General features: G+C 45.1%; 1 protein-coding gene across 3 annotated transcripts in view; it reads right to left on the minus strand.

Moving 5' to 3' along the window:
- LOC144685585 (MFS-type efflux pump MSMEG_3705-like) overlaps nucleotides 1–15,232 on the minus strand; it is a 38,324-nt gene extending 23,092 nt beyond the window's left edge. For 2 of the 3 annotated variants that reach the window (XM_078550250.1, XM_078550251.1), the window contains exon 1: nucleotides 14,727–15,232. In XM_078550250.1, coding sequence (XP_078406376.1) covers nucleotides 14,727–14,944 — 218 coding nt within the window. In that variant the 5' untranslated portion in view covers nucleotides 14,945–15,232. Of the gene's footprint in view, nucleotides 1–9,761; nucleotides 9,875–14,726 lie in introns of those variants that run through there. The other variant, XM_078550252.1, reaches the window with a different exon arrangement.
- Nucleotides 15,233–17,802: the final 2,570 nt, after the last annotated feature.

The raw sequence follows: 17,802 nt of genomic DNA on the forward strand, positions 1-17,802 counted from the left end.
AGGGACGCACATGCCAACACTCCATTTTGTGCACACACATCCACGCGTGCTCCCATTCCCACACCTGCAAACATACTCCGTCTGGTCTAAAAATCATTGAGGCAATTCTTTGGCATGAAGGAGAATGTAGAAGGATTCTTATGAATTATTTTGTCAAAGTCAAGCAAGTTAATCTGCTGATATTTGGAACTGTGGGATGTTCATTATTTTGCATTATTACAGGAAAACAAGTTGTGCTGTAAAAACTAAGTGAGCTCAACATAAATGCATGTTCACTGGCTTTAATAAAGTGGCTCAATTATTCATTTTTGGACTCGCCTCATTGAGTGTCGATCGTTAGTCAAGAACTGAAGAAACACACAAGCATATATTCAGTTCAGATCACTGGGTGACTTGGAGTGTGGGATCCTGTAGCTATTGTAGAGCAAAGGGTTAATGTTTATGTTAATTAGACAATAATGTTCATGATGATGCAAACATGACATCAGAGCAGATGTCCAAGGGACTCCAAAGAAGCAGGTCACAAAACAGTCTGTGTAAAGAGAGTACTGTTTCTTACCATGTGGTCTTAGTTGTAAATAGCTGTAAATGAATAGTTTGATAAAAAAAACACAGCCTATGTCCAAGTCACTCAGTGTAAGAGGGTTGACTCCAATGTGGTTGACTCCTAAATGCCCCTCAGCAATAGCCTTGCAAGTCACTTAGCTGTATCAAACTGCTACAAAGTCCATAAGGAATGAAACCAGATGGACCACCCGGCATCGACCTAGGCATTGGAAACAACAAAGGCAAACTCAGCCCTTTTGATTCTGCAAAGTTCTCCTTACTAACATCTGGGAGCTAGTGCCAAAATTGGGAGAGCTGTCTCACAGGCTAGTCAAGCAAAAGCCTAACAAAATCATACGCACGGAATCATACCTTACAATGCCCCAGACACAACCATCATCATCCCTGAGTATGTCCTGTCCCACCGGCAGGACAGACCCAGCAGAGGTGGCAGCACAGTGATATACAGTCGGGAGGCAATTGCCCTGGGAGTCCTCAATATTGACTCTGGACCCAATGGAGTCTCATGGCATCAGGTCAAATATGGGCAAGGAAACCTCCTGCTGATTACCACGTACCGCCCCCCCTTCAGCTGATGAGTCAGTGCTCCTCCATGTTGAACATCACTTGGAGGAAGCACTGAGGGTGGCTAGGGTACAGAATGGCAAGGGTGGCAATGTCCATAACCAAGAGTGGCCCAGTATCACCACTACTCACCGAGCTGGCTGAGTCTTAAAGGACATGGCTACTAGACTGGGTCTGCGGCAGGTGGTGAGGGAACCAACAAGAGGGAAGAACATACTTGACCTCATCCTCACCACACAAGTGTCAGGCAATGACCAACTCTAATGAAAGAGAATCCAACCATTGCCCCTTGATGTTCAATGGCATTACCATCGCTGAATCCCTCACTATCAACATCCTGGGAGTTACCACTGACCAGGAACTGAACTGGACTAGCCATATAAATACTGTGGCTACAAGAGAAGGTCAAAGGTTAGGAATCCTGCGATGAGTAACTCACCTCCTGACTCCCTAAAGATTGTCCACCATCTACAAGGCACAAGTCAGGAATGTGATGGAATACTCCCCACTTTCCTGGATGAGTGCAGCTCCCACAACACTCAGGTCAAAGCAGCCCACTTGATTGGCATCCCATCCATAAACATTCACTCCCTCCACCACCAATGCACAATACAAGATGCACTGCAGCAACTCACCAAGATTAGACAGCACCTTCCAAACCCATGACCACTACCATCTAGAAGGACAAGGGCAGCAGATAGATGGGAGCACCACCACCTGGAAGTTCCACTCCAAACCACTCACCATCCTGACTTGGAAATATATCGCCGTTCCTTCACTGTCGCTGGGCCAAAATCCTGGAACTCCCTCCCTAACAGCACTGTGGGTGTACCTACACCACATGGACTGCAGCGGTTCAAGAAGGCAGCTCACTACCACCTTCTCAAGGCAAATTATGGATGGGCAATAAATGCTGGCCCAGCCAGCGATGCTCACATCCCATGAATGAATAAAAAAATAGAGGAACTTCATTCAGCCCGAAACCAACACAGAACATAGGACAACGATCCAAACCATGGTGGGAGCAGTAGAGGCAGCAATTTAAAATAACCGAAGCTATGGATTTGAAACCAACAGGAGAAAACCTAGGAACATCGCTTTCAAAGTAGAAGTTTGATTTCGCAAAGAAGATGAAAGAAGAAAAAAAGAAAACGCATTACTTCAGTCGGAAGCTTGAAGTGAACTGTTTAGGATGTCTGCATCGATTGAACAGTCACTACTCCTTCCACAGCCCTTCAAAAACACTGAGCGTCCGCAGCAAGGACAACGATGGGAGATCTGGAGACACCAGCTTGCGAGGTGCTGAACAGCTTGGGGCTTACAGGAGAAGGCAAAAAAAAAGACCAGATCAGTACCCTTCTGTATGCCACTGGGCCCATAACAGACAATGTCCTGGCGAGGCAAGGAGACCTTGGCATACTCGAGGAGGTTCTGAGGGTGTTTGGTACCTAATTCAGCCCTAAGAAAAATTTGGTAATTAAGCAGGTGAGACTAAACCAAAGAAGACAGACACCGAAGTTTATCTGTGACCATATAGTGGTCTGCTTGCTTGATATGGTGCTATCAGACTTCTTACAAACTAAACATGATTGAACTTTAGAAAAGGCTGTACAATATGCAAGGCAGGCGGAGCTGCAGAAGCAGAATTAGGGCGTTCATCGGGGAAACTCTGAGGCTCAGGAGGGTTCCATCCATTGTGTGGGCCCAAAGTCGGGTGCCCTGCCCATCGAAAAGCCTGCCAGAACTGCTGAAGAAATGAGGAGAACCATTTCATCTACTTTAAAGTGTTCCTGATGTGGCACCAAAAAACCACATTACTGAAAAGAATATCCAGCAGGGGCAGCCGAATGCTGTCTCTGTGGCAAGACAGGGCATTTTAAAGGGTTCTGCAGATCCAAACCCTCATTTAAAGACGGAAAGCTGGAACAAACTCCCAACAATTTCAAAGTATGTGAAATTGGCAATAAAGCAATTGAAGCTAAAGAGAAATTAGGAGAAATAAAAGATCCCGATAAGAAGTCCTGGCCTGTAGAATTAGAAGTCAAAGGATACAGATCAGAATTTAAACTGGACAAAGGGGATGGAGTCACAGTCTTATCGGACAAATTGGAGCAGCTTAAAGACATCGAAATTCAGTCATTTAAAATAAAACTACAAGGACCAGTATACACAGACCTCAATGTAAAGGGTCACAACAACCCTTGGGCGCAAAGACAAAGGAATTCATGAAACTCTTTATATCTTGCAGTACCAGCAAATTTTTCTGCTGAGCAGGAGAGCTTGTTCAAAACCTGGTCTTCTACAGAAAGTGGACAAAGTAACACAAGATGACATACAGGCAATATTCAGAACATGTGCTTAGCCTCCACAACAGAGCACGTCTGGAAAAAGTCAAACAACTACAGATACTCTATTGAGAGCTACAGTTGACTAGGCTAGCAGGAAAGACTTGGCGCTCGTCTCTGAGGTAGAAGCTTATTCTTCCACAATTCTTCCCACCAGCCTCAGAAAATAAGCTCAGCGAGATTGAAGAAGCCCAGTTGAAGGACACAGAATGTGCTCAGGTCAGAGCGTACTGCCAGGCCAGCTCGCCTGAATATGTCCCAAGCGACCAGGTGTTAAGGCAATATCAAGAACAATGGACACAGAATCACAGAATTTTAAAAGCACAAAAGTAGGCCATTCGGCCCATCATGTCTGCACCGGCTCTCCAAATGAGCATTATGACCGAGTGCCATTGCCCTGCCTTTGTTTCTATTCAAATAATCATCCAATGCCTTCTTGAATGCCTTGATTGAACCTGCCTCCACCACACTTCCAGACAATGCATTCTACACCCAAACCACTCGCTGCGTGAAAAAGATTTTTCTAACAATCATTGATGACTTTCTAGTCTTCAATGGCAGACTGGTACTTCTGGGAGTGACGCGAGAAGACATTTTCCAAAAGCTCACTGCGGTCATTTGCGCATTACCAAATGCAGACCATAGGCACGGGAATCAGTATAGTGGCCTGGAATCTCATAAGCCATAGAAGAGCTTATTTGTGCCATCAATAGTCTAGAACCTACAGAACCATTCCTACCATCAACATTTCCGTTTAGGCCTTGGCAAAGGCTAGGGATGGCCAGCTGTGAAGAAGGGTCATACGGACTCGAAACGTTAATTCTGCTTCTCTCTCCACAGATGCTGCCAGACCTGCTGCGTTTTTCCAGCATTTTCTGTTTTTGTTGCTAGGAATGGATCTGTTTGCTTTCAGAGGGAAAATTTACCTCAGAGCAGACTCCAAACCACCAGCGCAGAAGGCGTGGTAAAAGATCTGAAACTCATTTCTTCCACATATGGTATTCTGGATGATGTAGTCTCGGACAATGGTCCACAGTTTGTAAATGAACATTTCAGACAATTTGCCAAAATAAATGGATTTCACCATGTGGCCAGTTCACCACACCATCCGCTGGCTAAAGGAGAAGCAGGGAGAGGCGTAAAAACTATCAAGATGCTCATGAAAAAGAATAATAACCTGCATACTTAATGACACCATGAAGTAATGGACTTTTGCCAGCAGAACTACTAATGGAGGAGAAGGCTAAAGATTCAACTTCCTTCATTACAGCATCAGACTTAACATCACCTTGGAAGATTATGAGCAAGTAAGGCATAAGGAGGATAAACAGTCCAACTGGTATAATCACAGGCATAGAGCAAAAACAATATCCACATTAGTACTTGGACAAAAGATATGGATAAGAGACCACCAGGCTGAAGGTACAGTCCCAGGGCAAACTCAGCAGCAGCAATCATGTCCTGTTCAGACACCATTTGGAGTTCTCCGGAGAATCAGAAAGGCTCGATACTGTTAAAGCCGCAAGAAAAAAATAATTCGAGTATTACCAAGATTGGGATGATGAGATAGACTCTACATCAAACACCTCAAAAAGTGACATTTTGAGTTCAAGAACTGAGCCTTGACCTAAAGTACAAAAGACAAGATCAGGAGTTGTAAAAGCAGCAGACTTAACTTGTAATGTTAATATCGCCGTGCGGAGTTGGTGGGAATGTAGATAGTTTAACAAAATAGTTCAAAAATTTTTTGAGAATACGTTTGAGGGGAGATGTAAAGAGTTAATGTTTATGTTAATTAGACAATGATGTTAATGATGATGTAAGCATGACATCAGGTCAGATGACCAAGGGACTCTGAAGAAGCAGGTCACAGAACAACCTGTGTAAAGAGAGTAATGTTTCTAACCATGTGGTCTTGGTTGTAAATAAATAGTTTAAATAATACTACCCATGTCTGAGTCACTCACAGTGTAACAGGAACCTCATTCAGCCTGTAACCACAGGAGCATAGGACAATCCAAACCAGCTACAGCTGAGGTTATGTTAATATATTGCTACATGCGGAGCAGCAATGCTGCACCCCTCAATGTAAGGTGCTCAGACTGCTTAAGGAATGGCCAGTACTGTGCTACCCAAGGGAATGCATACGGTTAGACCTTAAAGTTGTAACACTTTATTGCCTCCCCATATTGCCTGTACACTTTAAATCAGTAATCAATCACGAGCCCAAGTCTAACTCTTGATCCATTCCCTTTAACAACTGAACTGAATGATATAAAGATCCCCAGAAATTCCCATCCCCAGGAGTATGACACTGATTGTCTACCTTAAATAACATCAGCGCATGGGCTAACTCACCTATTGAAATCTGCCAATAATTTGTACTGAATTGCTAACACCCCAAGAACATTACCAGTGTCCTTAAAAGAAGGATCAGTTTGGGGGTGATGCTTCATCCAGCATTCTCATCAGGAGCACCCCCTGGAGGGTACACGCAGGAAATCATCACTGGGATAACCCATCATTTATTAATTAATCCGTCCTTGTCATTTAAAAATTTTTATTCTTTTATTTACACACAGCGAGTTGATGTGATTTGGAATAGGCTGGAATTGGATAAATAATTGAAGGGGAACATTTTGCAGTGCTGTAGGGAAAGAGCAAGGGAGTGGGACTAATTGGAAAACTATTTCAAAGAGCCGGTACAGGAAAGATGGGATGAAAGGCCTCTTTATGTACTGTACGAGTGTAGAATTCCATAATTCACCCTGCACTTGCTCCCAACTCTGACCCCATCATCTTTGTGGAAATTTCTTTTCAGAACACCACATTCCTTCTGTCCAATCATATCAGAGTCTTTCTATAGGTCCTGTTACCACATCCTCAATAACAGATTCTAGCATTTTTCCACTCCAGATGTCAGGCTAACTGGCCCTTTGTTCCCTGTTCTCTATCCCCTTTCATACAAACATTATGCGAACATACAAATTATAAGCAGGAGTAGGCCATTCGGCCCCTTGAGCCTGCTCCACCTTTCAATAAGATTATGACTGATCTGATTGTAACCTCAACCCCACGTTCCTGCCTACCCTGAATAACCTTTCACCCCCTTGTTAATCAAGAATCTATCTAGCTCTGCCTTAAAAATATTCAAAGACTCTGCTTCCACCACCTTTTGAGGAAGAGGTTTCCTGACCCTCTGAGAGAAAAAAATTCTCCTTTTCTCTGTTTAAATGGGTGGCCCCTTTTTATAAACAGTGACCCCTACTTTTAGATTCTCCCACAACAGGAAACATCCTCTGCACATCCACCCTGTCAAGGCCCCTCAGGATCTTATATGTTTCAATCAAGTCGCCACTTACTCTTCTAAACTCTGATGGATACAAACCTAGCTTGTCCAACCTTTTCTCATAAGACAACCTGCCCATTCCAGGTGTTAGCTCAGTAAACCTTCTGTGAACTGCTTCCAATGTATTTACATCCTTCCTTAAATGGAATGAAACTGGATGGACCGCCCAGCATCAACCTAGGCGCCGGAAACGACAATGGCAATCACAGCCCTGTCGACCCTGCAAAGTCCTCCTTACTGACATCTGGGGGCTAGAGCTAAATTTGGGAGAGCTGTCTCACAGTCTAGTCAGCTTAACAGCCCGACATAGTCATCCTCACAGAATCATACCTTACGGATAATGTCCTAGACCCCACCATCACCATTCCTGGGTATGTCCTGTCCCACCGGCAGGACAGACCCAGCAGAGGTGGTGGCATGGTGGTATACAGTCGGGAAGGAGTTGCCCTGGGAGTTCTCAACATCGACTCCGGACCTCTTGAAGTCTCATGGCATTAGGTCAAACATGGGCAAGGAACCAACAAGAGGGAAAAGCATACTTGACCTCATCATCACCAACCTGCCTGCCGCAGATGCATCTGTCCATGACAGTATCGGTAAGAGTGACCACCGCACAGTTATTGTGGAGACAAAGTCTCGCCTTCACATTGAGGACACCCTCCATCATGTTGTGTGGCACTACCAATGTGCTAAATGGAACAGATTTCGAACCGATCTAGCAACTCAAGGCGGGGCATCCATGAGGGGCTGTGGGCCATCAGCAGCAGCAGAATTGTACCCGAACGCAATCTGTAACCTCATGGCCCAGCATATCCCCCACTCTACAATCACCATCAAGCCAGGGGATCAACCCTGGTTCAATGAAGAGTGCAGTAGGGCATGCCTGGAGCAGCACCAGGCATATCTAAAAATGAGGTCTCAACCTTGGGAAGCTATTACGCAGGACTACTTGTGTGCCAAACAGCATAAGCAGCAAGTGATAGACAGGGCTAAGCGATCCCACAACCAACGGATTAGATCTAAGCTCTGCAGTCCTGCCACATCCAGTTCTGAATGGTGGTGGACAATTAAACAACTCACTGGAAGAGGAGGCTGCACAAATATCCCCATCCTCAATGATGGAGGAGTCCAGCACATCAGTGCAAAAGATAAGGCTGAAGCATTCGCAACAATCTTCAGCCAGAAGTGCCAAGTGGATGATCCATCTTGGCCTCCTCCAGAGGTCCCCAGCATCACAGATGCCAGTCTCCAGCCAATTCGATTCGCTCTACGTAATATCAAGAAATGGTTGAATGCGCTGGATAATGCAAAGGCCCCGACAATATTCCGGCAATAGTACTGAAGACTTGTGCTCTAGAACTTACTGCGCCCCTAGCCAAGTTGCTCCAGTACAGCTACAACACTGGCTTCTACCCGACTCTGTGGAAAATTGCCCAGGTATGTTCTGTACACAAAAAGCAGGACATATCAAACCCGGCCAATTACCGCCCCATCAGTCTACTCTCGATCATTAGTAAAGTAATAGAAGGGGTCAGCGCTAGCAAGCGGCGTTTGCTCAGCAATAACCTGCTCACGGATGCCCAGTTTGGGTTCTGCCAGGGCCACTCAGCTCCTGACCTCATTACAGCCTTGGTTCAAACATGGACAAAAGAGCTGAACTCCTGAGGTGAGGTGAGAGTGACCGCCCTTGACATCAAGGCAGCATTTGACCGAGTGTGGCATCAAAACTGGAGTCAATGGGAATCAGGGGGAAAACTCTCTGCTGGTTGGAGTCATACCTAGCACAAAGAAAGATGGTTGTGCTCATTGGAGGTCAGTCATCTCAGTTCCAGAACACCACTGCAGGAGTTCCTCAGGGTAGTGTCCTCAGCCCAAACATCTTCAGTTGCTTCATCAATGACCTTCCTTCCATCATAAGGTCAGAAGTGGAGATGTTCGCTGATGATTGCACGATGTTCAGCATCATTTGCGACTCCTCAGATGCTGAAGCAGTCCATGCCCAAATGCAGCAAGACCTGGACAATATCCAGGCTTGGGTGACAAGTGGCAAGTAACATTCGCGCCACACAAGTGTCAGGCAATGACCATTTCCAACAAGAGAGTATCCAACCATCGCCCCTTGATGTTCAATGGCATTATCATTATTTAATCCCCCACTATCAACATCCTGCGGGTTACCGCTGACCAGAAACTGAACTGGACTAGCCATATAAATACTGTGGCTAAAAGAGCAGGTCAGAGGCTAGGAACCATGTGACAAGTAACTCACCTCCTGACTCCCTAAAGCCTGTCTACCATCTACAAGAACAAGTCAGGAATGTGATGGAATACTCTCCAATTGCCTGGATCAATGCAGCTCCCACAACACTCTAGAAGCTTGACACCATCCAGGACAAAGCAGCCCCCTTGATCGGCACCACATCCACAAACATTCACTCCCTCCACCACCGACGCACAGTAACAGCAGTGTGTACCATCTACAAGATGCACTACAGAAATTCACTAAGGCTCCTCAGACAGCACCTTCCGAACCCATGACCACTACCACCTAGAAGGACAAGGGCAGCAGATAGATGGGAACACCATCACCTGGAAGTTCCCCTCCAAATAATTCACCATCCTGATTTGGAAATATATCGCTGATCCTTCACTGTCGCTGGGTCAAAATCCTGTAACTCCTTCCCCATCAGCACCGTGGGTGTAACAAGAAGGCAGCTTACCAGCACCTTCTCAAGGGCAACAAGGGATGGGCAATAAATACTGGCCAGCGAAGCCCACATCCCGTGAATGGATAAAAAAAATTGAGACTGGTACTGTACACAATACTCCAGATGTGGTCTCACTAGTGCCCTGTATAGCTGAAGCATAACCTCCCTACTTTTGTAATCAATTCTCCTCACAATAAATGATAACATTCTATTAGCTTTCCTAATTACCTGCTATAACTGCATATTAGCCTTTTATGATTCATGCACTAGGACACCTCTGCACCTCAGAGCTCTGCAATCTCTCACCGTTTAGATAATATGCTTCTTTTTTATTCTTCCTGCCAAAATGAACAATTTCACATTTTCCCACATCATTTGCCAGATCTTTGCCCAATCACTTAACCTATCAATTGCTGAAAAAAGAGACAATTTTGTTGAAGCTTTTCATCTTGCACTCATCAGGACAATTTGCAAGAAAATACCAATGTCAGAGGAAACAACATGCTTATACTGTATGAGAAGAGATTGCTGATTGGTGGATAAGTGGACTCTGATTGATAGACGTGTTGCACGAGTGGATGGTGACTGACAGTTATGCCAAGCAGAGTTTGGAATTTAAACCAGGCAGCTCGACTCTGATTGGTCATGACATTGCCATAGGGAATGAAGCAGTGAATGTCCTATCGCATGGTTACTGTTAGGGGCCCTGTACACCACTACCACAAGTGACTTTTTACCTTTATCATTTCTCATCTCTACCTAAGCCATTTCTACATCCTATTTTCCTGAATTTAGGTCATTCCTCTCTAATGAGCTAATACCATCAATTAACAGAGCCACCCCACCATTTTTTCCTAGCTTCCTGAACTTCTTAAATGTCTCATACCCTTCAATATTCAGGTTCCAATCTATGTCATCCTGCAGCCATGTCTCTGTAATGGCTATCAGATCGTACTTATTTATTTCTATTTGCGCTATCGATTCATCTGTTCCGTTTCGAATTCTACATGCATTCAGATACAAGACCTTTAGTTTTGTCCTTTTATTATGTTTGTAACCTCTAGCCCTATCTGCTGATTTACTCCTAGATTTGTATTCCCTATAGTCTCTGTCCCTTCCTGTCACAGTCTGTTTATCATTTCCCATATTAATACCTTTCTCTCTTGTCTTTTCTCTATTCTTTGATTTACCACATCTTCCCAAATTTGATTCCTTGCCCCCACAATTTAGTTTAAAGCCCTCTCTACTTCCCTAGTTATGCGGTTTGCTAGAACACTGGTCCCAGCATGGTTCAGGTGTAAACTGTCCTAATGGTACAGCCCCCACTTTCCCCAATACTGGGGCCAGTGCCCCACAAACCGGAACCCACTTCTCCCACACCAGTCTTTGAGCCACATATTCATCTCTCTGATTTTATGTACCCTATGCCAATTTGCACATGGTTCAGGTAATAATCTAGAAATTATCACCTTTGAGGTTCTGTTTTTTAATTTGGTGCTTAGCTCCTCGTGCTCTCCATGAAGAACCTCTTTCCTAGTTCTACCTATATTGTTGGTACCTATATGGACCACGATAATTGGATCACCCCCACTCCGTCATCTCCCACTGCAAGTTCCTCTCCAGCTCTGAGCAGACATCCCAAACCTTGGCTCTAGGCAGGCAACACAGCCGCCTGGGCTCTCGCTCTTTGCTGCAGAGAATAGTGTCAAGCCCCCTTACTATACTGTCCCCTACTACCACTACATTCCTTTTTGCTCCCCCCACTTGGGTGGCTTCCTGGACCATGGTACCATGGTCAGTCAGATCATCCACCCTGCAGCCCCCACTTGCATTCATACAAGCTGAGAGAACCTCAAACCTATTTGATGATTGCAAATGCTGAGGCTCCTGCACTCCTGCCCTCTGGGTCCCCTTACCTGCCTCACTCGCAGTCACACCCTCCTGTCTCTGACCACTGACCAAATCAGAAGACCCTATCCTAAGTGGTGTGACTGCCTCCTGGTACAACTATCCCCCTCCCTGATGTGTCGCAGTGTCTGCAGCTCGGCCTCCAGCTCAATGACTCTGAGCTGAAGCTCCTCAAGCTGCAAACACTTACTGGATCACACTGGCAATCAGGTGCTCCCACATGCTGCAGCCAGGATGCATCACCTGTCTACCATCCTCAATGTGTTTTAATTAATTATTTAATTATATTATTCACTTAGTTATTTTCCTCTTTTATATATTTGTTATGATATGGCAGATGGTAGTTGCCAGGCTGAACAAATCCTGAAGGGAAAATTGGTCAAGCTATTACAATGATTTTGCAATTTGTATTTATCATGAGAAGGTGTTTACACTGAAGTCAGAAGTAAAGAGTCCACTACCACCTTTGGAGATTTTAAGGATTAAGTTAAAACATTTATTAACAAAAGAAAATAAGTTAAACACACAAGATTAGTTATATTTAGTCTTATAGCAGTTTCCAAAAGATTTCTACTTGACTCCCAACTACACACCCCTTTCAGGCAACAGTCCAAATAGATTATTAATTTATAAAACATCCAGCAATATTACCACAAGCTATAAGGGAGGTATTTCATAGCTTTTCTCTCCCTCTGATTCGAGGAAGTCCATGGCTTTGAACAAAACCTTGCTCTCTGGACCAAACCAGCACATCCCTGGGGTGGCTTGAGGTTGCTTTTTCATAGGTCTATTTCACACTCAAGATCTCACAGGACCTCTCCACATACAGTTTTCCGTCTTTCTTGAAATATATTTTCTCTCTTCTGATCTGTAAATCCCGTTGTTTCACCCTTGCTTTGAAAGTTACTTTTCCCAGAATATAAAAATCCTTCTTGTTGTCCTTATGGCCAACACTTTTGGAAAAATAAACTTACTAACTTTGCCAGTTGTAAAACATCTTATCATGTCTCTTTGAAAATCAAACAACCTCTCAACTTATCTACAACTGCAAATTCCAATCACACTATTTCTGCTGAGAACTCATCTTAGCTTACCCATCTCTATTTCAAAATGCCTGTTTTTTTTACACGTAATCCCTTTGATGATTCAAACCTTGCAGTCTGACTATCTTCAGTTTAATTAAATTAGTCACACACACAAGGAAACACACACCAACACAGCCCCCACAAGCCTGCTTTAAAGTATCCCACGGTAATATTTAGAAAAAATAATATTTCCTTTACATGTTTTATTAACTTTACCACCAGTTCATATACTGTTTTAAATCTTGGGACTGGAATAGACCTTAACCACTTACCAGATACTCACCAAACAGCTAGCTATTTTCCCTGTAGTGGAGTAAGAACCAAGTCCTACAGGGTGGAAAAGTTAGAAAAAGAAAAAGCAAAGGAGCACTTCCTTCCCTCCTCACTGAACTCTTCCACTCACCAAACTCCCAAATATGCACTCAGTTCCCTTTCTTGAAGAACGAGGTTACATTTGCTGTTTTCCAATCAATTGGGGACTGTAGTATAAAGGGTTAATATTAAATATGTAAACATACAGTCTACATCATCAGTGACGTAGGATCACATGATAACAGAGAATGGAGAGAGATAGATCTATGCAGAGTCTAACTTGTAAACAGTTAGTATAATGTTGAATAAAAAATAGAGTTTGCTAATAGTATCGCCTCCAGCATTGTTTGCAAGCCCAGCTCCATAACTATCATTTCTGAGAAGATAAACAACAATAACAGAGGGACTGCTCTCGAATCCAGGGAATTCTGAAAGACCAGAGCCAGTGCATTCACTATCTCTGCAAACACTTCTTTAAAAACTCTGGGATGTAGGCCATCAGGTCCAAGGGATTTCGTGGCTTTTAATCCCATTAATTTCTTTTCTTTACACATATTAAATACTTTAGGTTCCTTATTCTCATTAGACCCTTGGTTCCCCACGATTTCCCATACATATTCAAACCCACTCCAGAGGTATAAGCATAAAATCCAGGTGGGTTACAACTGTGCAGTACTGAGTGAGTGCTGCACTGTCAGAGGGCAGCACTGAGGGAGTGCTGCACTGTAAGAGGGTTAGTAATGAGTGAGTGCTGCACTGTCAGAGGGTCAGTACTGAGGGAGCGCTGCACTGTCACAGGGGCAATACCGAGGGAGTGCTGCACTGTCAGAGGGTCAGTACCAAGGGAGTGCTGCACTGTCAGAGGGTCAGTACTGAGGGAGCGCTGCACTGTCGGAGGGTCAGTACTGGGCAGGCACCGCAATATCAAAGGTGCAGTACAAATAGAGTGCAGCACTATTGGAGGAGCTGTATGGAGGGAATATTGTGCTGCCAGTGGTACCATCTATCGATGAGACATAAAATGAGACCATATCCATCCCCTGTTCTCTCTAAAGGACATAATATGGCCACTGTTTCAAAGAAGAGCAGGGGGTGGGGGGTCCTTCCCAGTGTCCTGGGGCCAATATTTAACTTTCAACCAACTTCACTAAAATCTGATAGTGTGATGTTTGCGAGATCTTGCTGTGTACAAATTGGCTGCCACATTTCCTACATTACAACAGTGAATTTACAGGGCAGAAATTTTAATTTCTGTGGAGTTGAAATGTGTCTATAGAAATGTATGATTCACATTGCATGGTCATTGTCATTTCAACTTGCAAACACACTGAATCAAAGTGCAGCTGCCACAAACACTGTCTCAGACTCAAAACCACTTGGGTATTTTCAGTTTCTACTTAAGTTGGTTGAAAACCCCAGTAAAAAAAGAGTTTCCACAAACCCTCCATCTTGCTGCAGTAAACTGCATCTTCCTCATTCTGGCCTGTTCATTCTCTTCCAGATGTCTGCTGTGAACATTGCAATTTTGGCCCACTGTGTCCTGGCCCACCCTGACCTCCCTTCAGATGCGCTCCCGGCTCCATCCTGTGACTTGCCAACTCTCACTTACTCTCATTCCAGGGCTGCTCGAACCTCATTCACATCTCCAGTCACCCCCAGACCTGACTTCTCTCTCCCAGATTTCTCCAAACTCCAACATGTCCAGGACCCAAGTGCTGACACCTCCACCTCTCCCTTCCAACAATCCCAGGGTCTCCAACTCTGACGACAGATGTCCCTAGATATTTGACTTGGTGACATCCAGATATTCATCTCTCCCCCTCTCCCCATTCCCAGGTTTCATGCCCCATTCCTGGGGTGCCAGCTTCGTGTCTCGCTGTGTACTCACCTGTCCTGGGTGCTAGCATTGCGACATTGTGCTCCACCCTGCTCTGCACTCTCTCTGGAGAGACAACTCCTTTCTCCAAACTGAATGTCTTGGGCTAGAGGCTGGATTACAATGGCCAGGACGTAGCGGTCCAGTTGATTGAGAAGGTAAGTGAGCAGGAGACAGCACAGCACATGAAACGAGTAGGCACCAGCCTGGCAGATACCCAGACACCCCATCACCCAAATCCAACTATCAACCTCCTTAGCAGAAAACCTTCCTCAAAATGACAGCAGCTACAGGTGGTGTCAAACAGTTAATGGAACACTGCGGTTTTACTCAGTCTCACTTCCTTTACGGTGTTCCAATCAAAAATAGAAACACCAGAAATAAATGACAGTAACAGAGAGACCAACAAAATCAGCCAACTAGAAGAGACCCCATCCCCCAGACATCATCAGCTGGGAGAGACCTCCCTTGAGACAGACACCTGGGAGAACATCACCCTTCCAGAGAGGGAGACAGTCTAAATCCTCCCAAGACAAAGAAAGCCCACGACCTCTAACACCTCTTGTCACGCCCCTAGCCAAGCTGTTCCAGTACAGGTACGACACTGTCATCTATCCAGCAATGTGGAAAATTGCCCAGGTATGTCCTGTACGCAAAAAGCAGGACAAATTCAACCTGGTCAATTACCACCCCATCAGTCTGCTTTCCATCATCAGTAAAGTGATGCAAGGGGACATCAACAGTGCTATCAAGTGGCACTTGCTTGGCAATAACCTGCTCACTGATGCTCGGTTTGGGTTCTGCCAGGGTCACTCAGCTCCTATCCTCATTACAACCTCAGTTCAAACATGGACAAAAAAGCTGAACTCCAGGGGTGAGGTGGAAGTGACTGCCCTTGACATCAAAGCAACATTTGACCAAGTGTGGCATCAAGGAGCCCTAGCAAAACTGGGGTCCATGGGAATCAGGGGGAAAACTCTCCGCTGGTTGGAGTCATACCTAGCACAAAGGAAGATGGTTGTGGTTGTTGGATGTCAATCATCTCAGTTCCAGGACACCACTGCAGGAGTTCCTCAGGGTAGTGTCCTCAGCCCAACCATCTTCAGCTGCTTCATCAATGATCTTCCTTCCATCATAATGTCAGAAGTGGGGATGTTCGCTGATGATTGCACAATATTCAGCACCATTCACGACTCCTCAGATACTGAAGCAGTCCATATCCAAATGCAGCAAGACCTGGACAATATCCAGGCTTCAGCTGACAAAGGGCAAGTAACATTCAGACCACACGTTCCAGGCAATGAGAGAAAAGAGAATCTATCCATCTTCCCTTGACATTCAATGGCATTACCATCGCTGAATCCCCCACTATCAACATCCTTGAGGTTACCATTGACCAGAAACTGAACTGGACTACCCACAGAAATACTGTGGCTACAAGAGCAGGTCAGAGGTTAGGAATCCTGTAGCGTGTAACTCACCTCCTGACTCCCCAAAGCCTGTCCATCTCCTACAAGGCACAAGTAGTGTGACGGAATACTCCTCACTTGCCTGGATGATTGCAGCTCCCACAACACTCAAGAAACTTGACACCATCCAAGACAAAGCAGCACACTTCGTTGGCGTCCCATCCACATTCACTCCCTCCACCACCAACGCAGCAGTGTGTGCCATATACAAGACGCACTGCAGGAATTCACCAAGGCTCCTTCGACAGCATCTTCCAAACCCACAACCACCACCATCTAGAAGGACAAGGGCAGCAGACATAAAAGCAAAGAACTGCGGATGCTGGAAGGGCAGCAGACATATGGGAACACCATCACCTGGAAGTTCCCCTCCAAGCCACTCACCATCCTGACTTGGAAATATATCACCGCTCCCTCACTGTTGATGGGTCAAAATTGTGGAACTCCCTCCCTAACAGCACTGTGGGTGTAGCTACACCACATGGACCGCAGCGCTTCCAAGAAGGCAGCTCACCACCACCTTCTCAAGAGCAATTAGGGATGGGCAATAAATGCTGGCCTAGCCAGTGACACCACACCCCATGAACGATTTAAATTGCACATTGCAGACTGTGTCGATGGTGAAATAGGTTGGTCTCTGGGGTGTGGATCAAGCGGGCTGCTTTGCACTGGATAACATTGAGCTGCTTTAAGTGTCATTGGACCGGCACTTATCCAAGTGGCCAGTATCCCATCATACTCATGACTTGTGCCTTGTAGAGGATGGACAAGCTTTGTGGAGACGGGAGGTGGGTTACTCACCACAAAAATCTAAGCTTGTGATCTGCTCCATGAACCATGGCATTTATGTGGCTGATCCAGTTGAGTTTCGGTTCAATGTTATGATTATAGTGATATTATTGAATCAGAAGGGAAGGTCTCTTGTCGGAGATGATCTTTGCCTGACACTTGTCTGGTAATAATGTTATTTGCGATTTATCAGCCAAAGCCTGGATATTGTCATGGTCTTGCTGTATATGGACATGGACTACTGCCATATCTGAGGAGTCGCAAATGGTGCTGAACGTTGTGCAATCATCAGTGAACATCCCCACTTCTGACCTGATGAAGGAAAGTCATTGATGAAGCAGCTGAAGATGGTTGGGCTGAGGACACTACACTGAGGAACTCTGGCAGTGATGTCCTGGAACTGAGGTGACTGACCTCCAACAACCACAACCATCTTCCTTTGTGCTAGGTATGACTCCAACTAGTGGAGAGTTTTCTTCCTAATTCCCATTCACTCGGTCAAATGCTGCCTTGATGTCAAGGACAGTCATTCTCACCTCGGGATTTAAATTGTGACCATGCTTGTACCAAGGCTGTAATGGGACCTAAAACCAAGTTGTCCTGGCAGTATTGGAGCTGAGTTGTGGTGGTGGTTTGATGGGGGGTGGGTATGGGAATCAGCTCTGGTTCTAGTTCCTGATCACAAACTAGTCTTGCCTCGTGTGAAGATGTAATTTATAATTGAGCTTCCCTTTGAGGCCTACATGGATAGTTATCATGATGATACAGGATGTGCAGGCTTATGGATCAATAAATCAATTATCAGAGAATTTTCCGGGGAAGGTTGAAGC

The sequence above is a fragment of the Cetorhinus maximus genome, chromosome 10 (assembly GCF_964194155.1).
Source record: "Cetorhinus maximus chromosome 10, sCetMax3.hap1.1, whole genome shotgun sequence".
Lineage (NCBI taxonomy): Eukaryota > Metazoa > Chordata > Chondrichthyes > Lamniformes > Cetorhinidae > Cetorhinus > Cetorhinus maximus.